We start from the raw sequence: 26,443 nt of genomic DNA on the forward strand, positions 1-26,443 counted from the left end.
GGATGACTTCTGAGTTTCTAGCTTGGGAAACAAGGGGTATACTGTCTTCATATTAATTCAAGGAGAATATAAGAAGAACTGTTTAGGAGAATAGAAAAAAAGTCTCAAATTCTGCTTGTGATTAAGTTAGCTTGGGAAAAAAGAGAAATAGGTGTATACTAAATTTGTTGAGATGTAATATTGTGAAAATGTTTGAATGTAGAATATACAGGAAATCAGAGTTAACTTTGTACAGATCATGAGGTCTAATTTAAAAAAAAAGTCTTTGATATATATAGTTAAAATTTGTCTTTTTAGATAAAAAGTTGTTGAGCAAAGACCTAACAATTAGGTCTCTGTTTCTCCAAGAGGGTTTTAGGATTAAATGAACCTAAGAGAAAGGAACCTGAATCTCTGGCTTTCCCTAGATTCAACTCAGCAGTGGGGTCAGGGCTGGGGGTTGCCAACACTACAGCAGCCATTTGCAGAGGAGATCTCCCAGATAATGAAACATCTTGCCCTGGGATCAGGGAAGGGAACATGCTGTGAGAGGACAGTCATTGGTAGCACTTCTAAATTTGTCCCCTATACCTGATCATTGGGTGTATTTGCCTGCTTTTTTAGGTGCCTGGTTTTGAAATATCAATTTTGTCAGATCACATGTGGGTGTTGGATTAGTTAGGAAGATTGGAAAAAGTTGTCTTCAGTTCTTCTGAGACATTTGGAACAGGGGAAATGAGGAAGGGAACACAATACAGGCAGTTCTGATCATGTTGAGAAGGACTTTCATGGAGATTGTTCAGTGGGAGTTAGAAACATAAACTAGATATTTGAACTACTGACTTAGAAGTGGTTGATGAATGTCGTGGGGTGGGAGGTGGTATACGGGATCTCCTGAAGGGAGCACACAGAATGAGAAGCAAGTGGATGATAGGTGGAATCCCTGCTGATCCAATAGTTTAAAGAAACGCTGAGTCAGAGGAATCAAAAAAAGAGCCTAAGATCAAACATTCAGAGATGTAGGGATGATTTCGTTTATTCTTTTAAAAATGCACACAAAATCTTAAGGATGCCTTGCTTTACAATAGCTGGACACTTTATTTCTTGTCCTGCTATATGCCTAAGATAGTAAAGCCCAATCTAGAGATTTCTTTTCCCCAACAAGGATCAACAACACTTTTACTTAAAAAATAAAACGACTTTATTATGTCATCACTACTACATATACCTGTACTTTTTGCATCCAGTTTGTTTAGTTCTTTGAAAGAAGTCTTAACAACTAAAATTGTACAGATCATAGAGCAAGAGAATTAGTTTAACAAATTCAGTAAAAAATAGTTCAGGACAACTGTACTATAGAGTTTTAGACTGTACTAAAGTTGTCTTAGAAATTTATTTACAATGTTATCATAGTATAAACACTCTAAATTTTAAAATAAATCTGTGGATTTTATACAGAAATATTCTAAAGTACAAGTATAAGTTAAACACTGAATAAAACATTCACCATATGCAGTAGAAGCTATTATTGAGAATATATTCTAGGTGGTAAAATTCAAAACGATAACCACAAGACTGTTTCCTAAACCATTCCTAATTTTAAATATTTTAGTAGTAATCACAAGGTTTAGAGTTTCATGGTAAAATTTTCATTTTTACAAATGTGAGATACACAGTTACCTTCACAGGCCTCTTTTCTCTTTAGCTTATGTAAAAAGGCAACAAAGTCATAAAAATTTCTTAGTCAGAAGTTGCTATACTATGTAAGTATATTAATTGTGAAATTTTCAAAAAATCTTATCCTTAGTTGATTCCCTTTAAAAAGAAAACAGTTATATGTTGTACATAAAACAAAAAAACACATTTCAGAAAAATGTTAAGTACTAAATCTTTTTTAAAAGTCTTTTTTTTAAAAAAAACTATGGAGCTTCCCTAGTGGCGCACTGGTTGAGAGTCCACCTGCCGATGCAGGGGACACGGGTTCATGCCCTGGTCTGGGAAGATCCCACATGCCGCGGAGCGACTGGGCCCGTGAGCCATGGCCACTGGGCCTGCGCGTCTGGAGCCTGTGCTCCGCAACGGGAGAGGCCACAACAGTGAAAGGCCCGCATACGGCAAAAAAAAAACACAAAAAAACAAAAAACCCAAAACTATGAACAGAACAAAACATTTGCATTTAAATAATTTTGGTGTGAAATATCTTTGGAATAGTATAAGAAACTCTTGCCAAGAGGCACCATTTTGCTGTTTACATGTTTCATTGTTCAATAATTTCCCCCAAATGCTACAAATGACTATTTTAAAACAATGTTGACATTATTTACAGTTGTGTTTTTACCTTGAGGTACTAATTTTGCATTTGGCTCGGATGTTCTTAAAAGGTAGATCTGTGACCTAGTAATATGCCAGTTTTGACTTCCTAAGATGTTGTGTTAAAATACCATTAAAATATACATATCCTTATTACCAACCACATTCTTACAGAGAAAAATGCACATTAAACTTATTACCTTATGAACAATTTGGACTTTAGTTCCAGCTTTGGTTCCTTTTCATTCTATTAAGTAGAGTTATAAACATGGCATTTGTGGGTAATTGTGTAATTGTAGATACCAGGATAGCAATTAAACAAAAAAAGAAAAAGTACTTAAGACTTCTATGTTGAAACAGAGTAAATACTGACACTGGGAAAATTTTAAATGGCTCATTTTTCCTAAACCATCAGTGCAAATTAGCAAACCTTTAGAAGAGTTTAGTCATGGAAAGAAGGAAGCATAATTTCATCTTCATTGGCTCCTTGTTGATACCGAACTGAAGAGAAGCCCACCCAGTGCAAACGGTTCCTTTGGAAAAGCAACCAGACCAATCCACTGATGAGAGCTAAGAAACTGAGCACAGCAAATGTGATACCCATTCCTCTGTAATCAGGGCCTAGAACAGGGAAAGGTTTGACAGTGGAGGAGAGAATATAAAAGTGGTTATTATTGATTTTATACATTAGGCTCTATGTCACATATGTAAGCACTGTACAAATTAGATACAGTAAGTACCTGATTGTGAACACAATTCATCATCAGATACTTAAGTGTTTTCTTTTCCAATTTAACTCTTTTCATTCAAATCCTCTTCATTGCTATAGCAATTTTCTTCCAAAGAAATTAAAGGGCTATCATTATTCTCACTTCCCTTCCTATCATCCCTGAGACCATCATTCCCAGTATATTACCTTACTCTGATAGCAAATTGCTAAAAGTTGTAAATGTTTGTGTTTGACTTACCTAGTGCCAAATAAAGTATTATTTGCTTTAGAGGAATTTAAGCCTTTAGGATGACCTCATTTAGTTCCTTGCTATTCAATTTCAAACACTGTCCCAGGCTCCTGTCTACATGCTGTCGAGATGCACTCATTTTTTCCCATGGCTTTAATACCATCTCTATGCTGACCTCCCTTCTCTCTCATATGTCCAAAGGCACACACTGCACATGCCATGTGGATAGCTCATCTCCACATGGATAGTTCAAAATGCCAAAACAGAATTCTTGGTTTATACTACTCTAACCCTGCTCCCCCACAAATCTTTTTTTTTCCCCCCAAATCTTTTAGTCACTCTGCATTCCACTCAGAATGCAACCTGAACTCTTGACTCGGGATTCCAAAGCCCTAATTGTCTGGCACCTGTCTACTTTGCAGCTCTTCCCTGAGCCCACAGCAAGTTGTTCTGTCTTAGGCTCTCTGCTCCAGCTGGCACCTCTGCCTGCTATGACTCCTACCCTGGTCCCCAAGGCCTTTCCGATCTCAGCTTCAATATCTCCTTCTCTAAGATGTCTTCTCTGATAACCTGATCTAGAGTAGTCAATCCCCTAGTCTCCATTATATAGAGTTTATAACTATTTGATATTTTCCTCTCTTTTAAAAATAGACCTTCTTGGTTACTTATTATCTGTCTTCCTCCATTAGATTGTAAGCTCTGTGAGAAAAGGAATCTTATCTGTCTTGTACATGGGTATAGCTCCACACATAAAACAGATAATCTAAATATTTGCTGAATCAATGCATAAATATATAGATACTGGTCACCTAGAATTAGGGTTTTATTTTTAATATTTGTACACCAAACTGAACATTTTATGCTAATCTTAAAAATGTTGATGTGAAAATTTTAGAGCTTATTAAGATAAGATTTTTGTGGTTATTTTATGTATCAGTTATGATGAAATGGAAGTTCAAATTATGATTTCCTATAGATACTCAGGACATTTAAAGTAATTAAATAGTTTTGCATTGTTGTTAATTATGAGTTTTATGGGAATGAGGAGAAAGGAAACAAACTAACTGCAGAATTAGACCTTTGAGTTTTTACATGTTTGAACTATGGAATAAAATACATCTTAACATTTTCAAAGAAATGACCCCCCTAATACTCTGGCAGCTTCCATTTTTCTTAGGAAAGAATATACAAAGTTTGGACAGTTTAGCACTTTGCTCTGGGAGTCCTAGACATCTTATGCATTTACTGTCATTTGTAATCTATTTTTCTGAGGGAAAGAATCTATGAGTTAATCAAGATTGTTTGGATATAATCTAAGGACTAAGTACTTTAACACAAAGTACAAAACTTTGCACATTATTGAATTGTACATTTATTTCCTGACCTATTCTGCAAAGTGTTCCTTAAGGACAGGTTACATACTTACCCAAGGGAACTGTGCAGACAACTCTTCCATAGCCACGTGAACATTCAACTTTTATCCAAGTTTCATTTGAAGCTAACAAAATGCTACATTGTCCACTGCCACTCTTAAATTTATTTGCCCATTTGACAAATGTCACTTTTGATCCATCTAACCAATTCCAGGACTGATCTAAAGAAAGAAATTAAGTATAACTATGTTTATTGCAACTAAATTACTAAGGTTAAAAGGTGCATGGCTCATATAATTTATTTCCTTAGAACTGTGCTGTGCCACTATTTTAAAATGAAATTTATTGCAAGTGAAAAAATTAAAATCAGTCCATCACCTGCACTTGCCACATTTCAAGTGTTCAATAGCCATATATGGCTAGTGATTATTACATTGGACAGAGTAGATATAGAGCAATTTCATCTTTGCAGAAAGTTCTATTAGACAGCACTGATGCAGAATATGGTGCTTTGATTAAAGTGCAGAATGCCTGTACATTTATTCTGTGACGGATAGGCTTCTAAAGACCTGTATCCCTTTTCTCTTGCTCTCCGCCCCCCTCCCCCATTAATAATCATTCCCGGTGGGCAAGGAAAGGTCCAGCGGGGTCCAAGAAGGCCTCCTCACCATGACTCCGTTTTTGCTTTCCAGCTGAGGTTGCACCACCTTGTGGTGACAGTATAAACACAATTTATAATTCATTTAGATGGCCAACTTTGAATTCACTGACTTTTTTTTTTTTTTTTTTTTTTTTTTTAATGTTACTCGGGCCTCTCACTGTTGTGGCCTCTCTCGTTGCGGAGCACAGGCTCCGGACGCGCAGGCTCAGCGGCCATGGCTCACGGGCCTAGCCGCTCCGCGGCATGTGGGATCTTCCCAGACCGGGGCACGAACCTGTGTCCCCTGCATTGGCAGGCAGACTCTCAACCACTGCGCCACCAGGGAAGCCCGAATTCACTGACTTTTTGACACATACTTAATATTTTGGAATTCACATTATTTGGAATTCAAATTTGCATAAAATGTAAAGCAGACTTCCTATTCTTCTATCAAATTTGTACTCTTCATTCTTTATCAATTCCAAGTACACTGAAACCCTCTATCTATTACGTCTTGTTGAAAAACTCTTCCACAAACCTTTTTGAACCAAATTTCTGCAATTTTACTAAGCTAGTATGAAAAAAAAAATCACCATTAAGACTTAATTTAGCTCTATGGTAAAAAACGTTCCAAGAGGGAAGGGAACAACAGGAAGAGAACTTTCTGAATAACAGTTAAAAGCTACAAAAACACCATGTGATAGACACTAGAAATCTAAGGGTTCCTGGTGGGGGACACGAGGGACACAGATATTGCCACAGGAGAAAAACAAATTCTGTTGACCCAAGTATCTTAAGCCTCTAAAACAATTCCAGTTGATTTAACCTGATTTTCTATTTCATTAGTGTTTCCATCATTACTAATAAGTCACCTGTTTATTCATTAGGAATTTATGAGCCTCTAAAACAGCAGACCTAGTTTATTCATCACTAAGAAGCATTCGAATTAGCCACCACTTGACATTCTTTAGTGAGGCCGACTTGGTATTTAGGACAAGTTAGAACTCTCTTTGCACACTGTACATACAGATATGTCATTTACCGGCAGAAAGTTGAGATAATCCAAGCCAAACTCTCATGGTAATGTTATTATTTTCCCTCATCAGTCTGCTCACAAATTTATTCTCATCTTCATCCTTTATGGTAACGATAGTTGCAGAATGATCTGTTGAAGGAAAACAAACCCCAAACCAATTAGCTTTATGCAAACTAGGGAAGTGGTTTATTCTCAACCAGCCATTTGAAAAAAACTATCATGATCAAGATCACGAAGATATTCAAACTTGACACAGAATGTTCTTAAAATCTGATATTTCAGATTTTTAAAAATATAACATTAATAGCTTCTAAAAAAGTTAGTAATGTTCTAGATTGAAACTTTGTATATAGAAATTTTGCATTTCCTCAAAATGTTTACCTGGTAATATTTTTGGATCTTGGAACTACCTAACCAGTGAGACCTTTCTGTATGAACAGCTAGTCATAAGCATGGGGTATGTAATGGTAGAAGTCTGTGCTCCCCTATAGATTTTCAACACTCTCTCCTCAACAACCAGCTCTGTATAATAACTCAGCTTTAACTTTGCTTCTGTTAAAATGAAAATAAAAGCAAATAGGTTTGCGATGTCAGAGAGCATTGGCCTTCCTTTTAATATGATTTCATACTTAAGAGTACTTGGTCATCCATTGTAAGTTCCTAAATATACTATGGCACTGAATGAGTGAGTATTCTTGAAGTTTGATAGGTTGCCCTAAACCCACAGAGATAACAGTGCTATCACCAGTATCAGGTAAGGGATAGAAACAAAATAATAACTAGACTTGGAAATCCATCCTAAATGGAATCAAATAGTCTTCAACCCAAACAAGCTTATCCATACTTGAACTAAAGCATTTATTTTGTGGTGTGAAATATTTAAAGAAGGGCAAAGGAAAGCCTTTTCTCCTCTACAGATCACCACAGTGTGCAGGTACTGTACCTTGTTTAATACTACGTAATCCTGTAGAAAAGGTATTATCACTATTTTACAGATGTGGAAATGGAGGGGCAAGAAGATTAAGTAAGTTTGTCAGACTTTCATAGCTAGACAGCTTTAGAAATAGAAAGTCAATCTCAACCTTTCTGATGATAAGAGTAGTTACGAATGCTCTCCATTTGCAGAGCTCTGTGATAAATTAGCACACATTATCCCATTTCATTCATTCCTACAACAACCCAAACTTTACCCAAACTGTGAAGTGAGTACTATTTTCATTCTCATTGTTCAGAGGAGAAAGAGAAACAATTATGTAGCTTCCACAATATCATTCAGCTTAGTTAGTAGGGAAGCTGGGATTTGAACCCAGACCTGTCTGTCTCCAAGGCTTGAGTGCTTAAACCCCACACTACAATGACAGTAAACCTTTTTTTCTCCTTTAGGAGCAAGAGGCTTCTGACTTTCAGAACATGTATATAGAGCTCAAAATAGTTCCCATCACGTGTAACATGTATAACACACAACAGTTCCCACACAAAAGTTTCCATCATGTAGCTAAGCAGTAACAAGGAGATTTTTAAATCAGTAAAGTGTCTCCACAAGTTAGTAAAATACATAAGATAAATGTCATCTGCCTGCCTAAATTGAGACCCAAGGATGCAGGTACTTGAAATACTCTAGGTGGTCTCCTTAGAAGTCGTTTCACAGTTTGACTACCTGCCAAGTTTCTCATGGGAGGGAGTCAATCATTGCTGCTCTTTCACTTTAGTTAAATCTGAAGACAAAAAGTCCTGTCCCTTATAGTGTTCAGAGGTGTGGGCCACCCCTTTTGCAGAATGGATGAACAACCCATGCTTCTTAGACTTTGTTACCCTGGTCAGGCTAAGCTCACTTATTAATGACTAGGTAATGAAAAATCTACAATTTTGTATTTACTGCTTAACCAACTTTATTAATCCTTTCATTTAAGCATATCTAGCTATATTTAAAATGGTTTCATTTGTCAGTATTTTCACATAATAGTTTACTTAGCAGTTTTTTGTTTTGTTTTTTTTTCTTTGTTGGTTTTTTTTTTTTTTGCGGTACACGGGCCTCTCACTGTTGTGGCCTCTCCCGTTGTGGAGCACAGGCACCGGACGCACAGGCTCAGCGGCCATGGCTCAAGGGCCCAGCCGCTCCGCAGCATGTGGCATCTTCCCGGACTGGGGCACGAACCCGTGTCCCCTGCATCGGCAGGCAGACTCTCAACCACTGCGCCACCAGGGAAGCCTGACCATTTTCTTTTTATAACATCTTTATTGGAGCATAATTGCTTTTCAATGTTGTGTTAGTTTCTGCTGTATAACAAAGTGAATCAGCTATATTCATACGTATATCCCCATATCCCCTCCCTCTTGTGTCTCCCTCCCACCCTCCCTATCCGACCCCTGTAGGAGGTCACAAAGCACCAACCTGATCTCGCTGTGCTATGCGGCTGCTTCCCAATAGCTATCTATTTTACATTTGGTAGTGTATATATGTCAATATTACTCTCTCACTTCGTCTCAGCTTACCCTTCCCCCTCCTGGTGTCCTCAAGTCCATTCTCTACCTCTGTGTCTTTATTCCTGTCCTGCTCCTAGGTTCGTCAGACCATTTTTTTTTTAGATTCCGTATATGTGTGTTAGCATACGGTATTTGCTTTTCTCTTTCTGACTTACTTCACTCTGTATGACAGACTCTAGGTCCATCCACCTCACTACAAATAACTCAATTTCGTTTCTTTTTATGGCTGAGTAATATTCCATTGTATATATATGCCACATCTTCTTTATCCATTCATCTGTCGATGGAGACTTAGGTTGCTTCCATGTCCTGGCTATTACAAAGAGTGCTGTAATGAACATTGTGGTACATGACTCTTTTTGAATTATGGTTTTCTCAGGTTATATGCCCAGTAGTGGGATTGCTGGGTCATATGGTAGTTCTATTTTTTAGTTTTTTAAGGAATCTCCATACTCTTCTCCATAGTGGCTGTATCAAAATACATTCCCACCAACAGTGCAACAGGGTTCCCTTTACTCCACACCCTCTCCAGCATTTATTGTTTGTAGACTTTTTGACCAGTGTGAGGTGATACCTCATTGTAGTTTTGATTTGCATTTCTCTAATGATTAGTGATGTGCTATATTTTGGAAGAGTTTGAGAAGGATAGGTGTTAGCTCTTCTCTAAATGTTTGGGAAGCCATCCAGTCCTGGGCTTTTGTTTGTTGGAAGATTTTAAATCACAGTCTCAATTTCAGTGCTTGTGATTGGTATGTTTATATTTTCTATTTCTTCCTGGTTCAGTCTTGGAAGGTTGTGCTTTTCCAAGAATTTGTCCATTTCTTCCAGGTTGTCCATTTTATTGGCATGTAGTTGCTTGTAGTAGTCTCTCATGATCCTTTGTATTTCTGCAGTGTCAGTTGTTACTTCTCCTTTTTCAGTTCTAATTCTGTTGATTTGAGTCTTCTCCCTTTTTTCTTGATGAGTCTGGCTAATGCTTTATCAATTTTGTTTATCTTCTCAAAGAACCAGCTTTTAGTTTTATTGATCTTTGCTATTGTTTCCTTCATTTCTTTTTATTTCTGATCTGATCTTTGTGATTTCTTTCCTTCTGCTAACTTTGGGGTTTTTTTGTTCTTCTTTCTCTAATTGCTTTAGGTGTAAGGTTAGGTTGTTTATTTGAGATTTTTCTTGCTTCTTGAGGTAAGACTTTATTGCTATAAACTTCCCTCTTTGAACTGCTTTTGCTGCATCCTGTAGGTTTTGGGTCGTCGTGTTCTCATTGTCATTTATTTCTAGGTATTTTTTGACTTCCTCTTTGATTTGTTCAGTGATCTGTTTATTTAGTAGCATGTTGTTTAGACTCCATGTGTTTGTATTTTTTACAGGTTTCTTCCTGTAATTGATATCTAGTCTCATAGCGTTGTGGTTAGAAAAGATACTTGATATGATTTCAATTTTCTTAAATTTACCGAGGCTTGATTTGTGACCCAAGATATGCTCTATCCTGGAGAATGTTCCATGAGCACTTGAGAAGAAAGTGTGTTCTGTTGTTTTTGGATGGAATGTCCTATAAATATCAATTAAGTCCATCTTGTTTAATGTGTCATTTAAAGCTTGTGTTTCCTTATTTATTTTCATTTTGGATGATCTGTCCATTGGTGAAAGTGGGGTGTTAATGTCCCCTACTATTATTGTGTTATTGTCGATTTCCCCTTTTATGGCTGTTAGCATTTGCCTTATATATTGAGGTGCTCCTATGTTGGATGCATAAATATTTATAATTGTTATATCTTCTTCTTGGATTAATCCTTTGATCCTTATATAGTGTCCTTCTTTGTCTCTTGTAACAGTCTTTATTTTAAAGTCTATTTTGTCTGATATGAGAATTGGTACTTCAGCTTTCTTTTGATTTCCATTTGCATGGAATATCTTTTTCCATCCCCTCACTTTCAGTCTGTATGTGTCCCTAGGTCTGACACTGATCATTTTTAATGGCTATTTCAATATTACATTGAGCTCATATATCATAAAATACTTAACCATTTCCCCACCACTTGGCAATTGCATAATAATGCTATTATAATTAGTCAGTGCTTTAGAAATATTTTCAAAAATATAATCTTTGTTTTAAAGGGTTTCGCTAAGAAAAATTCCAGTGATTAAATTATTAAGTCAAAGAAAGTCAACACATTTTAACTTACCAAGCTCTGAACAAAACCGTCTGGCTTCTGAGAAACTGTGCAATGCCTGATCAGATGTGTAACAGTGGTCCCTGTACTGAATCCACTGTGACTCATTCCCTTTTACTGCTGGACATCTTGATGAGTATGTATGAGAGGACACCTCTTTAGCTGTAAAAATGTTAGACATAACTGAAAATGCACAGAAAAAAATGACTGACTTTTAAAATCTCATTAAATGTCACTGACACTGTGGTTGACACTGTGGTTCCTGTGGGTAAGAAGCATTCAACTCAATACACATTGGAGAGAGTAAAGCCCACAGTTGCATTCTTGTTAGTTTTTGGAATACCATTTTTAAAACTGAGAATACAGAGGAAAGTACTTAGCCCTCTAAGATGAATTTAGACTAAAGTAAAAACAGTTGGAAAGACAGACTAGGAGAAGAAGAAAAGACAGCCTGGGTAGACCTGTAACTACTTTGAAATAATAATTAAAATTCTTTATTTCTTTGGATTCCTTTTTATAGTAATAATAAAAACGTAGTTGTAACTTGCCATAAAAAAAATCACACCCACAAGTGAAAATTTGGTAATTTGTTTACAAAGCACAAAGATCAGCACAGCAAAATCTGTCTCAAACAAAAAAAAAGTAAGTGTGGCTTCGCAGCTCTTAACAATTCCCCTCGTTTCCATTTAAACTCTTTAATTTTTAATTGTGCTGTGTAACACAAGAAGCCTGTGTAATGAAGCCTGTGCCCCTTAAGACCATTGTTAATTCCAACAGAAGAGAGTATGAGAACTGGAAAGTAAATTGCTGGCATCCTGTTGGTGGGGTACAGATTATCTGAATCAAGTATCTGACCTCGTATGGCCAGTAATCTCAACCCAAACCATTGTTCTGTATGCATTATGTATGGTCTGCGTATCCTTCAGTCAATGAAGGCCTCTTCTGCTTTTTTCTCCTTGTCACAATTTGGTAGAATTCTTTTTATTTATGATCCCTATGATTCCAGAAGAATGGCTGCTGTCCTTTCTTTCTTCATCAGGAGACTTCAGGATGGCTCTCCATTCCTCCTTCTGCTTCTCTATCCTCTGTTTCTCCACCTGGGCTTGTTCTTTTTTGAAATCTAGTTATTTGGTTGGCTTCTGCCTCCTTACTTCCCATCAATGCCACTAGTTTGAGTTCTAAGTCTTCCTTCAGTTTGACAATTGATTACTCCTGGGTAAGTTTCCTAGTTGCAGATGACGTTTGGTCATCTGCAAATTCATCTGCAAAGCCTGTAAGACTTGTGACAATTCTTCATTAATGCTGCCGGAGGAGGAAGACGGTATTAGCAAGCTCTTGATTCTACCACATTGTGAATATAGTTTCTTTGCCAAAAATATACAGCTGACTACTCCTTCATTGCACAGGCAGTAATGTGTGTTGCTTCATTAGATGCAAAACATGTTGAACATTGGCTACCAGTGCATGGCTAGGACAAGGGGACTTTTATGAATGGGCTGGCTTTAAAAAAATTCTTCTTACACTGGGAACATATGGAAATGCCTTATCTTCAAAGTCTGTTTGTTTCTAGTCCAGGCTGCAACTGGGCTGTTTTAGACTGCCTACATTTTCTTTCCTTACTGTTCTTCATGAAGTTTTGCTTCCAACTCTTGCATTGTGGTAAGTTTGTTATATTCCTGTCAAGAAGATTCAACTTTTTTCAAAGGGTAAAATACACGCAACATAAAATTTACCACTATAACTATTTTTAACTGTACTGTTCAGTGGCATTAAGTACATTCACGTTATTGTGCAAACATCACCACCATCCACCTCCAAAATTTTTTCATCTTGCAAAATTGAAACTTTGTTCCCATTAAATAATAATTCCTCATTCCTCCCTCCTCCCCACAACCACCATTCTACTTTATGTCCCTGTGAATTTGGCAACTCTAGGTACCACATATAAGTGGAATCATACAGTATTTGTCCTTTTGTGACTGGCTTATTTCACTAAGCATAATGTTAATGTCTTCAAGGTTCATCCATGTCACATTATGTGTCAGAATTTCCTTTCTTTTTTTTTTTTTTTTTTTTTTTTGCTGTACGCGGGCCTCTCACTGCTGTGGCCTCTCCCGTTGCGGAGCGCAGGCTCCAGACACACAGGCTCCGCGGCCATGGCTCGCGGGCCCAGCCGCTCCGCGGCATGTGGGATCTTCCGGGATCGGGGCACGAACCCGTGTCCCCTGCATCGGCAGGCGGACTCTCAACCACTGCGCCACCAGGGAAGCCCAGAATTTCCTTTCTTTTTAAGGCTGAATAATATTCCACAGGATGTACACAGCACATTTTGCTTATCCATTCATCTATCAATGGACACTTGAGTTGCTTCTACCTTTTGGCTATTGTGAATAGTGCTGCTATGAACATAGTTTTACAAATATCTGTTCAAGTCCCTGTTTTCACTTCTTTTGGGTACATACCCAGATGTGGGATTGCTGGATCATACAGTAATTCTATGTTAAATTTTTTGAGGAGTCATCATACCATTTTCTACAGTGGCTACACACCATTTTATAGTCCCACCAGCAATGCACAAGGGTTCCAATTTCTCCACATCCTCACCAGTACTTGTTATTTTCTTTTTAAGATCCAGTTTAAGTTTGCACTTGTATTCATTTCCCAGGGCTGCCATAATAAATTAGCACAAACTTGTTGACTTAAAATGACAGAAATTTATTCCCTCATAGTTCTGGAGACTAGAAGTCTGAAAATAAGGTGTTAGCAGGGTTGGTTCTTTCTAGAGGCTCTGAGGAAGGATCTGTTTAATGCCTCTCTCCTAGCTTCTCGTGGTTGCTGGCAATCCTTGGCTTGTAGCTGCATCACTGCAATCTCTGCCTCTGTTATCAAATGGCCTTCTTCCTGTGTGTCTGAGTCTCTCCTCTTATAAGAACACCAGTCATTGGATTTAGGGTCCATTCTAATCCAGTATGACCTCATCGTAACTACCTACCTCTGTAAAGACTATTTCTAAATAAGGTCACATTCTGAGGTTCTGGGTGGACATGCATTTTGGGGAACACCATTCAACCCAGTACATCACTGAATTTGTGTTTGAGCTGTTGTCATTCTCCTTTATCCTATAAAGTCTGTTTCCCTAACACAGATGTCCTCTCCATTTCTACATGCTTTATCATATTTCTCCTGTGTTTCAATTGTTTTTCTAAAAGATTAAATTTATTTTCTATACCTAACAACTAAGATGTCAGCTCTTGATTGTGTCTTTATTCCTCATTCTCTATATCATTCTCCTTTTCTTGTATTCACTTGTATATCTAGATAAGGTGTTCACATTTTCTTCTGCTTAAATCTGTTGAAATTCCAAATGTTAAATCTTCTCTTGAGGATTCTTCAGAGCAGAAAAGATGGTAAGCACTGAGAGAACCAGTGAGAACCAGAAGCTTCAGATAACCACATGGCCACCATCTCGTGGCCTGCCCAGAGGGTCTCTGCAGCTTGTGCTGTAGGTTCTTGTGCTCTTCATCAAGATTCATACTCCACCCACCAGGGACGACCCCAGGTCCAGCCCCTGATGGAAGGGGCTCTTTCCTTAGATTTTAAGGATCCTATATGTTTGGAAAACGTTTAGTTACACAAAACATTTCTTTACTATAGAGACTCCTTACTATAGAAACTTTCAGAGCCATCAATATGGTATATCATAGAGGTATTTCCCAAATTTCTATGCTGTGGAACCCTTTTTTTTAAAGGAGCATCTCAGCCTTTGAAAAACATTGCTAAGTGAAATTAAAATTCACAAATTCTAGAGTAAAACTCATCTAGTGACAGAACAATTGAAAGTCTTTGAGAACAAATTCCCTGAATGGGCATATCATATTTGTTTCTCTTCACAAAGTATCAAAAGTATTTTGATAGGATTTGTGAATAAACCTTATTTAAAATCTACAAAAAGTTCCTTTGAGTATTTAATCATGTGCATAAAATAAATGTCATGTTTTAGTAAATATACAGTTATTTGAAATCAAGTCTTACATTTTGTAGGTTTAAAACAAATAGCACCATCCTTAACAGAGTTGCATTTTTCATGTTTCCAAATTCCTTTTGGATCCAAGACAACACAATTTCCAGCAGATTTTTTATCTTTCCACGGGATATAGTCAAAGGCACTGCCATCAGACCATTCAAAACTTGATTCACTTCCCTGTGTTAAGAATAATAGAGATAACTTGAATTCAGATGTATGACTTCAAAAAGAACATTAAGAAGAACATGCATGCTTTAAAAAATACAGGGATGGAGTGTTAATTATTTGCTTGCAAGTATTGTAGATCTGGACCTACTTGTAATATCAGGGATTTATTTTTGATGCATTGATTTGAGACATTTGCTCTGGCATAATTTAAATAGGACTTTAAATTTAGAGACAGGGTTACTATACTCTATCTCTAGATTTGTTTTTTTTGTTTAAAGGATGAGTTTATATAACACTTGAAATTAAATGACATGCAAATGTCTTCCATTTGTCACAATTACAGATTTACAGTCTCAACCTTCACATTATTCTAAATATTGTCTTTTATGTTTTATAGTTTTGTGCTTTGTGTCTCTGGCTAGATTTTTTCATATTACAGAAGTCATCAAGCAGCAGGGGTCTGGAAGAGAAAAATACTTCCCAAGAAACTCATACGGGGAGATTAGTTTTGACTTGTCCTCGATTCTATAATCCTAATTTGCCATCCTTTTATTTTCCCCACTTTGTTCTAAAGATTATTTAAATTAGGCCTTCAATTCTAATCTCAATAGATGTCTATTTTTTGTATACTAGACATCATTATCAGTACATGAATATACTAATGAATAGGGTTCGAATAATGGTACAAAAGACGTGTTTACCTGAAGATTATTTTCAAATAGTGTTAATTTCTAGGGGGAAAGTGGGGAGAAAATATACATCTATTAGTCCTAATTTTAAGAGTTTTACTTGGCACCTTATACAGTATAAATTTTGTGCTAATAATCCTCTATTAAGGAAAATATTATCACCCCAATTTTACAGATGAGGAAATAAGCTTGCAAAGGTTTAATAACTTGCTTGTGATCACCCAACATGTAAACAGGAGACCTGCCACTCGTATTGGAACTCAGGTTTTTCTGATCTTGTGCTATTACCTTTTCACCAGCTCTCCAACTGGTCTATCCCAAATAAGTTACAGGGCTGTTGTTGAGACATTAATCTACTAAGCCCTTGGGATGGCTTGGCAGTGTCTAGGGCAGCTGCAGTTCTGGCCATTTGCCTAGCTCACTCTAGAATATAATTTTCCATTTGCTCTATGTTGTGAAAAGATAGAAAGCACTATGGGATGCAAATGTAATCCGAGGACTTAATCTGATGTTATACTTTGAATTAATATCTTATGCTCAAATTTCCAACCCTCTAACATATTTGGAAAATTTCTGGAAAACAAAACAAGACTTACATCATGACTTGAGAGCCCAACCCACAGTGGAAATCCATCACGCTTCACGATATCTTCCAGAAAAAGCTGGCCATTTTGGTCATGAACACTTGCCAAATGACCTCCACTTTGAGAACATGTATTTAATGCTTCATACCATGTTACCCTTTTTTGAATAACATTATAAATACCATCTTTATGTGGAATAAACCGTGGCAGAGTACTATTATAGTCTTCTTTGTAGTCAACTGTAATATTTAAATTAAAGGTGTTAGTGATTAAATTTAAATTATTCAAAATACATATTTTGGGTAAGGTTGGACATGCAATCATTTCAAAAGTTAAATAAAACTGGGGCTTCCCTGGTGGCACAGTGGTTGAGAATCTGCCTGCCAGTGCAGGGGACACAGGTTTGAGCCCTGGTCTGGGAAGAGTCCACATGCCATGGAGCAACTGGGCCCGTGAGCCACAATTACTGAGCCTGCGCGTCTGGAGCCTGTGTTCCGCAACAACAGATGCCGCGACAGTGAGAGGCCTGCGCACCACGATGACGAGTGGTCCCCGCTTGCCACAACTAGAGAAAGCCCACGCACAGAAACGAAGACCCAACACAGCCAAAAATAAATAAATAAATAAATATTTTTTTAAAAAAACCTTCCTCCCCTGAACCCTTGGATAGCCTTGATCAGATACTTTTAAATGAATAAATAAATAAATAAAACTGGGCCTCTTATTAATAAGGGAGGTCAAATGCATACTTTCTTTTTCTTATAGCCATAGCACATATAATAGGCTCTTAACTATTACAATTGTCTGAGTGATTTTAAAAAGGCATAAACATTGTCTTTTATTTAAGGAGCTCACATATTAGTTGGGCACAGAAAACAACAACACCTGAAATGAGGGCAAAACAATTAACCACTAAAATATGTGTGACTGACTAGAGAAAGAGAGAGTCATCTGAATTAAGGGAGTCAGAAAACCTGCTTGATAAATTAGATCTCCAGACTTGAGGTTAGCTGAAATTAGGACTAAAAAGAAATAAGGTAACCAGAAAGTCAGCTAAAAACAAACAACAGTAATAACAAAACCACAATGATGAGGGTATTTCAAAAGGACACAGAAGCCAAGTAAAAGAGCTCCCAAAGGCCAAATCTGAAACAATTTGAGCAAAATATTAAATAATATAGTCTATTAGCTTAAAACCCAAAGTATAAAATAAATAACCATGAGCCCGTGCTGATATAAATAAATGACAAAATAAAATTTTTTTTAATGGGAGCGAATAGACAAATCTCCTGTGTAGAATTCCAAGTATAGATACTTCCCACCTCAGGAAGGTAGAGAATAACTCTGCATTTCACAAGTAAGGACTGAGTATGGTAACTTCCTTACAAAGAGTATGATATGGAAAGGGGGAAGAATAGTAACTCTGCAGTGGAGAAAGCTAATGAAAGTTACCTAGACCCAGGTGATCAAGGTCCAAATCGACAGTGATAAGTAAGTCATGCTGACAGAATATACCCTTCACAGGATGTGATGAGAATGACATTTTACCTCTGTGTTTTTTTCCCTAAACCCCAAACTCATAACCCCAGTTTAATCATGAGAAAAACATCAGCCAACCCAAACTGAGGGACATTCTACAAAACACATGACCAGTGCTCCGTGAAACTGTCAAAAAAAGCAAGAAAATCTGAGAAACTATCACAGCTGAGAAGAACCTAAAAAGACATGAAGACCAAGTGTAACGTGGTATCCTGGATGAATTCCTGAACAGAAAACCAACATAAAGTAAAAACTAAGAAAATCTTAACAAGGTATGGACTTTAGGTAATAATAATTTACCAACATTGGTTTATTTGTTGTGACAAGTGTACCATACTAATGTTAGATGTCAACAACAGGGGAAACTGGTTATGGTGTATATGGGAACTCTCTGTACTATCTTTGTGACTTTTCTGTAAATATAAAACTATTCTAAAATGAAAATTTATTTAAAAAGGAAAGAAAAAAGAAGGTAGAAGACATCATGACAGGAAAAAACAAATAAATAAAGGTGCAAATGAGAATGGGTATACACTGTACATGGGACAGTGAAGAGATCAGCCTGACAGGAAAAGATACTTACTGAACCAAAAATGGGGAAAAAAATGGAGACTGGGAGAAAACCTAGAATTTTAGAATAGACTCTGGTTTCTAAAAAGTCTCAAAAGCTTACATGAACTCAAAGCAATTAATAATAGGGAATCCCTGGAGATTGTTGATGGAAATGGTGCATCAGAAAGTTATTCTGCAGGACTATGAAGGGAGAAAATGGGCCTGGATGCAACTGTGATGGGCTCCATGTTAGCAGAGGGCTTAGAGCAGAATGGCCATAGGAACAGTTTTTAAGCTGTGAAAAATTTAAATCTGACATGCATTTAAAAATACACATATTTAAGGAATTAGGCAGGGTTGAGAGACATTCACTTTCAGCCTGGAATCTCAAAACTCTACCCAAACACATTTCCTTATTTATAGAAATCTTATCCATCCTTCAAGGCCCAACCAAGTTTTTCCTCCTCCTCAGTGCATTCTTTGTTTTCATTACTCCTGTTTTCATTGGTCTCTTTTGACTTCCCAACAAATGTAAGCCTGTACCAAATAAGCTAAGACTAACCTGCATAAAACAGTGATAAACATTTAATGCTGTCTCCCCAACTACATTTTATTCCTTGAGATCAAGACCATGACACCAGGGAGTGTGTCTTTTCCTTCCTCTGTGATGTCTACAGCACCTCTCATAGGACCGAATACAAGGGAGCCACTCAAAAAGTACAACTGCATGATTCCCACTAGTGAAGCTAATGACTTTACATTCTCCTTCCCTGGAGTAGACACTCTACATTAGCATACTTACCCATTTCAATTTTGCAAGCCAGAATGCTGTGCTGGTGAAAGTAAAGTATGTCTTCAACAACATTAAAGGTTTGAATATCCCAGAAGCCATCAGTATTCAAGCCAGCAAAAAACTTGCCATTTTTTACAGCTGGTCTTCCTGATCTCCAGTGTGTATATGACAGCGTGGTCTTATCAGACCACATGAGGGAATTATCTAGAAAAGAAACACTTTTTTCTATGCTTAGAGATTAAATCAAGACTTGAATTACACTTATGAGGTTACTATTTCAAACTCAACTAATTTTCTTTCTTCTTTCACCAGCTTCTAAAAGGTTGTATCATTATGTGTGTCCCTCTAAAATATTTTCTAATTATAACAGTAAACCATGCTTATTTTTAATATAGAAAGTACACATTATAAACATGAAAATTAAAATTTACTTATCATTCAACCATCCTGAAGTAACTTTACATTTTGTTATTTTTTCATCCAATATTCATTTTTTCCTACATATATGTTTAATTGTAATGGAAATTAACACAATTATTTTATTTAAAAAATTAACGTATATAAAACTAGTGATAGAAACCTCTTCTCTGGACCTAAACTGTGCACAATTTATGTCGATTGATTTTTGACAAGGGTGCCAAGACAATTCAATGGGGAAAGAATAGTTCCTGGGACAACAGGATATCTACATGCAAAAAAAATGAAGTTGGACCTTCTCCTTTCACCACACAAAAAACTCAAAATTGATCACAGACCTATATATAAGAGCTAAAACTATAAAACTCTTAGAAGAAAACACAGGAGTATGTCTTCACGAGCCTAGGATAGGCAAAGTCGATAGACACAAGTGATAAAATAAAAAATAGATAAACTGGGCTTCATTAAAATTTTTAAAGTTTTTGTGCTACAAATTATACTACCAAGAAAGTGATGAGAGAAAATATTTACAGATCATTTCTTTGACAAGGGACTTATATCCAGAATACATTAAAAAATGCTTAAAACTCAATAATAAAAAAGACAAATAATTTAAAAAATGGGAAAAGGATTAGAATATAGATTTCTCCAAAGATAACATACAAATAGTCAATAAGCACACGAAACCATGTTTAATATCATTAATCAATAGGGATATGAAATAAAAACCTCAATGAGATACCACTTCATGCCCACTGGAATGGCTATAATCAACATAACAGATAAAAGCAACTGTTGGCATGATATAGAGAAATTGGAACCCCTAAAGGAAAATGGTACAGCAGCTTTGGAAAACTGTCTATTAGTTCTTCAAAGGGTTACACAAAGACCCAGCAATTCCACTCCTAGGTATATACCCAAGAGAAACAAAAACATATATCCACATAAAAACTTGTACATGAATGTTATTCATAATAACCAAAAAAGTGAAAACCTAAATACCCATCAACCAATGAATGGATAAATAAAACGTGGTATATCCATACAATGGGATATTATTCAGCCAAAAAAGGAATGATACTTGCTACAGTGCCACATGCATAAACCTTGAAACCATTATGCTAAGTGGAATAAGCCAGTCACAAAATAGTCACATATTATATGATCTCACGTACATGAAATGTCTAGAGTAGGCAATCTGTAGAGACAGAAAATAGATCAGTGGTTGCTGAGGGTTGGGAGAGGGGATGGGGAATGAGGAGGGACTGCTAAATGGGTATGATGTTTCTTTGGGGGATAGCGATAGTTGCACAACCCTGTGAGTATACCAAAAGCCACTAAATTGTATACCTTAAGTGGCAGAATTGTATGCTACGTGAATATACCTTACTAAAGTTTTTGGTAAAACAAATTGCTAGGCCTATTAAAATTATGAATTGGTATGAAGAGTGATGTCATTATTACCTACACATACTCCTTGTTGTCCTGGTTATTTCTTCCTTTTACTGATTACCATCTCCCAAGGCATTCTACCTAAACATCTGCCTGCAGCCATGATACACAAGAAATATGGTACATATGATTTGGTTCTTGCTTGCTGCTTTGTATCACCTCATGTCTTTGAGTCCCTCTTTCCCTCTCCCCAAATGTTAATAAAGTTACAATTTTCTGGCCAATGCGATGGGCAATGGTATATTTCTAAAGTTGTTATAACAAAAGAGTCACTTTTTCACTTGGCTTGAAATATCTCTCAGTTGACACATGGCTTCTCTTAGTAATTTCTATTCACGGCCCTACTTTTGAAGAAGTCAGAACTTTAAAAAAAAAAACAGAATCCTTTGTATAGGTGGTATATACAATTAAATAGTATTTAAGCATATTTAAGTAATACAAAACCACTATGGATATAAATTAAGCCAGTAAGAATTAGTTTTAAGCCAAATTTACTGTTTGCTGGAAATATCTTTCTATATGTCTCTCATATGTCTGTATATTTTAATAGAAGTTTTGTTACAACTACATTTTATAAAAGAAGTTAAGATGATTAAAAGAAAGCCTACAGACCTGAAAATGCTTTTCAGAATACAGAATACATTTTCAGTTGTTTCTGATAATATAACTAACCAAGTACAGCAAAGGGTACAATTGAAATCTCTAACTATATCCTGGGTATAGTTTCTGTTGCTCCACATGGGATCAATGTTTCCTCAGTCACTTTCAGGTAAAGCTTGGGAACTTTCTACCTAGTTCCTCTCCATTTTTTTCCATTCCTAAATTTAAGAGTGTTCAAGCATCATTAGAGAAAAGGATTGGGCAACTAAGTCCTACCATGATGAACTCATCTTCAGCTGGCAACCCAAGTCTTACCCATTACTTGATAGCTTAATTTTTGTTAGCTCATCTGCAAGCCATAAACATTTAAGAAAAACCTGAGTAATTCTAAGAAAGAGACAGGTTAGATAGCAAAGAGAAGACTATTTTTAAAATGGTCAGATTTGAGTAATTAAGTTTCTTTGCCTACACTACCTCTAGCTATCATTGTCCTGTGCCCCTTATTAAGCCCCTTTTTTGGGGTGAATGTATGATTTTGATGCTTTATGCCCACACAGTGATTTTTTTTCTAATTCCAAAACTTTATGATTTTCAGGACACCTCTAATTGAGTATCTTTCTAAATTGGTCTTATTTCCCCTATTATTAGAGTCTGTGTTTTTAAAAAATTTTCACAGCAATTATATCTTGAATTTGTGGCATTTGCAATCTCAAATATTCTATCCCATTGGCAGACTATGTGTCTCATTTTTCTAATGTATACCCCAAGCCAATGATATAAAACCAAAGATGCAACATTAGTAGAAGTGTATTTCTGTTCTCACTCATCCCACATACATAGAGATATAAAGTAAGTATGGGAGATTTATGCAGCAGTGCAGTCATTTTAGTTAGTCTTGTACTGCTAGGAGGGAGGGTGAAGAAAGGAAATTATTTTCCACCATTTAACTCTAAGCTTGGTGGTAAAGGCATTTTAGCGGCAGAGCAGAGACACAAAAACTGTCTTGGTATTCGTATTAAGTTATGCTAACTGCATAATTATAATTTTGTATACTGATTAACATATACTCTGAAGAATATACTTTCACAGCTTGATAAACAAGTAGTTTATAATGAACTATGAATATAAATAGTGAAAAACAGTAGATTTATAACTTACTTTCATAAGTTATACCTAACATGACCCATGAAGCCATGTAATTGTAGTGTAGAAGCTGCTCAAGAACAAAGTTATTCTCTTTTTCATCTCGAATACTCAGAATATATGATTTTGGATCTGTTAAATAAAAAATAGTCAATAATTTAAATAATTAATTACTTAGAACACTTTGTTTGATAGATTTAGTAATTTTTATTTCCCAGTTTAACACACTCCAAAACTTAAACAATAGTAGAAAACAAGAAAGACATATAAATTAAAACTATCTTGTTGTACTAAATGAATAGGTTAAAACGTTTTCAAACATTTTGATCTTAAATTTGGTCGCACAGAATAGTGGAAAACTAGTAGCTGAAAGGCGAATTTGAAACATTGATTCACTTTACTTTTCCCCATTTAAGGCTTATTTTGAGTTGGTACAAATCCACCTATATTAATGACACACTGTCAAAGACTATAATAAATAAAAACCTCTTAGATGGGCTAAAAGACAGACCTTCCTTTTCCTTAGCGATCACTGTTATAACAGGATTTTAAAAGTTTAATATTTCCCAAAGTGTGTTCCTCAGGGGTTCCTCGGAAAAGAGCTACATTGAAAAAAACTTTACAAATTTTGGTTAACCAAAAGTAAACTAGTTCATTCATGTCAGTATTTCTTAAAGTATATGCTAATGCACATTTGATAATGTTTAAAAGGAAGTGAAGATGTGTGGTATTTCTCACCCTTGTTCTTTAACTAAGGATCTTTTTCTTTACAGAACATCTCAAGAATAGTGTTCCACAGAACACACTTTGGGGAATAAAGGTTTGATATTTTCCATAGGAACTTCCTACAAAGTTGATGGGTCCATTGTTCAAAAGCCACAAATCCTCAGTGGATCTCACAGGAAATATCTGGAGAGTCCTGAGAGCTGAAAGTATGAAATATGTATTTCTTTTAAGCAGAGCTGCTTCTTTCTGGCTTATCTAAGTTTTCAACCACTCAAACTGACCTATTTTCTCTTTGCCCACAGCCTAACTTGATTTAATATCCAGCTCTCTGCTCTCTAGTGTCATTTCCTTCTCTTTTTAAGTAGAACCCATTTATACGTGTAAAGAGAGACTAGTTCCCTAATGGATGGGTAAAAAAGGAGATAACTCCTGTACTTTCCATTTTAACTAAACACAAATTTTAATACTTTGTCATTGATAATGTAGAAATTAGGAGATGAATATTTTTGAGTTCTAGTTACTAGCGCTAATTAGAAATATTTATTGAATATAATACACTCAGATGAGATTTGTTTTCTAACAAGCATAATGCAACATATAATGGCCATACAACATACTTACTCAGTGTCTGGCATTTAGAATGAACTTCATCTTGTGTTGTCACTATATATCTATTCTTTGTTATCATGAAATTGTAGCAAGAGTTCTGAAATGGTATCCATGGAGTATTTAGAACAGGAGATGGACATTGAACACTGTTAACTGGTTTGACCTCTTTTTCAGTCTCATCTAGAAAAAGAATTAATGGTAAGAATTCTAACTTCAGATATAAATGTTAAATCCTGTTCATCGTAATTAGACTTGATTTGTAGGAAATATTCAGGAAGCCAAGAAATAATAGCCTGGTTATGCTTGTTCTGTTTATGCTCAAATAAAAGGTGACCTCTTAACTGGCTTTCTGTAGGAAGGAAATTATTTAATACAATTTTCTTTCCCCTGATGTGGAATGAGTAGAAGAATGTGGAAAATGAGGTGTTATTAGGTTAAATGCAGTTTCTCTCTTCTGCATCACCAAACTTCTAATACAAGGGGCCATTTCAGAGAAACTATACAAACATAATAATAGGCACCTAAATATAACTTTGAGAATTCATCTTCAATTTTCTGGTAACTGATATCTTCTCTAACTTTAAAAGAACATTTTATGAAATACTTGATATTCTAAATAAGTTATTGCTTTAACCAAAGCAAACAGAAATAATTTAAAATCTGACATCTAGAAAAATCTGAATTCAGCCTTTTTTTTTCATTTTATGAAAAGGCCACAGATTCAAAAAGATGCATATAGAGATATGCTCTATTCAAAGCCAATCAAACTGATTCAATACATGGTAGAGACTATGCAATATTTCTCCCAGCTCACAGCCATTCCCTTTGTGAAGTAGTCTTTTTTCTAACCACAAACGCACAAATGTGGGCCCCTGGAAGCTGTAAAACCACTTTCCTCTGACTGCGCTAGAGATGGCATATCTGACTTAAGCTGAGTCTATCAGATTCTCTCTAATCTATCAGATTCTCTCTTTCAATTCTTTTCAGATTTGAAAAGTGGAATTCAGAGATAGTCAATTCATCTCCAGTTACGGCTAAAATTGAAAGCTGCAGAGCTGCCATGTTTCACCATGTGCAGAGAGAAGCAGGAAATGCAGAGAGAAGCAGCAAGTACATAAAGGGAAGAGTGCAGATCCACTGAGAGAAACAGAAAGGAGAGGTGCAAGACAGCATCTCTGGCTTTGAGATCTCCTTTCCTCAGGAGGCTCAGCTCTATCCCCATTTCTGAGGATCTAAATTTCCCTTTTGGCTTAAGCTAGCGTGAGCTAATTACTGTTAGCAACCAAATGAATCTTAACAGTGACTCATAAAAGAAATGTTAAGCATTGATGATAAGAATTACAAAAGAATTCCCAAAAATGTAAGTTTTCCATAAGAATATAAACACAAAATGTATGCAAAATGAGGCTAACAAGGACTTAAAACTCAAAGGTCAATTACTATAGTCAGTTGACAAAAATAAAGATAAAACATATCTAAAATAACAAATTAATGACAAAATATTTAACATATAATAATTCTCCTCAAATACAAATTTTCACAACAGATTTTGTTGTAAAAAGGACATGATTATAATTGCTTTATAATTTTAAAACCAGATTTTACAAAACCATTTCCTCAAAATTCCACTACTCATGAGACTGATAACAATTTAAGAATTAAAATATTTGAAATTAGCATACTTCCTGAAAAATAGCAAATAGCGCCTGGTTGATTATTATCACAGTCAGATGTTTTCCAGAATCCATCAGTGTCTAATACTACACAGTCTTCAAGTTGTTCATTATTTTCAGCCCAGCGACTAAATTGAAGATGTTTCCCATCTGACCAACCAAAGTTGAGTTCATCCTGTATGGAGCAGAAATATATCTTAAGTGGTTATACTTCATGTTATCCCTATTGTATGAGTGTGACCCTCATGGTCGATCTAATAATTTTTAAATTTGTTTTATTTTATTTATTTATTTTTGGCTGTGTTTGGTCTTTGTTGCTGCACACGGGCTTTCTCTAGTTCTGGCAAGCTGGGGCTATTCTTCATTGCAGTGCGTGGGCTTCTCATTGTGGTGGCTTCTTTTGTTGCAGAGCATGGGCTCTAGGCACGCAGGCTTCAGTAGTTGTGGTGCATGGGCTCAGTAGTTGTGGTGCACAGGCTTAGCTGCTCCGTGGCATGTGGGATCTTCCCGGACCAGGGCTTG

The 26,443-nt window shown here is 36.1% G+C and overlaps 1 protein-coding gene and 1 pseudogene across 2 annotated transcripts in view; both read right to left on the reverse strand.

The window, feature by feature from the left end:
* The window catches only part of LOC132494636 (CD302 antigen), a 131,399-nt gene that overhangs the window by 35,691 nt on the left and 69,265 nt on the right, over window positions 1–26,443 (reverse strand). Inside the window, exons 26-35 of one of the 2 annotated variants that reach the window (XM_060105772.1) lie at window positions 25,931–26,096; window positions 24,261–24,428; window positions 22,929–23,045; window positions 19,311–19,505; window positions 16,430–16,656; window positions 14,985–15,153; window positions 10,965–11,114; window positions 6,304–6,426; window positions 4,675–4,842; window positions 1,480–2,910 (exon numbers count right to left, since the gene is read on the reverse strand). In XM_060105772.1, coding sequence (XP_059961755.1) covers window positions 2,732–2,910; window positions 4,675–4,842; window positions 6,304–6,426; window positions 10,965–11,114; window positions 14,985–15,153; window positions 16,430–16,656; window positions 19,311–19,505; window positions 22,929–23,045; window positions 24,261–24,428; window positions 25,931–26,096 — 1,662 coding nt within the window. In that variant the 3' untranslated portion in view covers window positions 1,480–2,731. Of the gene's footprint in view, window positions 1–1,479; window positions 2,911–4,674; window positions 4,843–6,303; window positions 6,427–10,964; window positions 11,115–14,984; window positions 15,154–16,429; window positions 16,657–19,310; window positions 19,506–22,928; window positions 23,046–24,260; window positions 24,429–25,930; window positions 26,097–26,443 lie in introns of those variants that run through there. The other variant, XM_060105774.1, reaches the window with a different exon arrangement.
* Window positions 11,795–12,607, reverse strand: LOC132495391 (centrosomal protein of 57 kDa-like; annotated as a pseudogene).

This window comes from Mesoplodon densirostris, chromosome 8, assembly GCF_025265405.1.
Source record: "Mesoplodon densirostris isolate mMesDen1 chromosome 8, mMesDen1 primary haplotype, whole genome shotgun sequence".
Classification (NCBI taxonomy): Eukaryota; Metazoa; Chordata; class Mammalia; order Artiodactyla; family Ziphiidae; genus Mesoplodon; species Mesoplodon densirostris.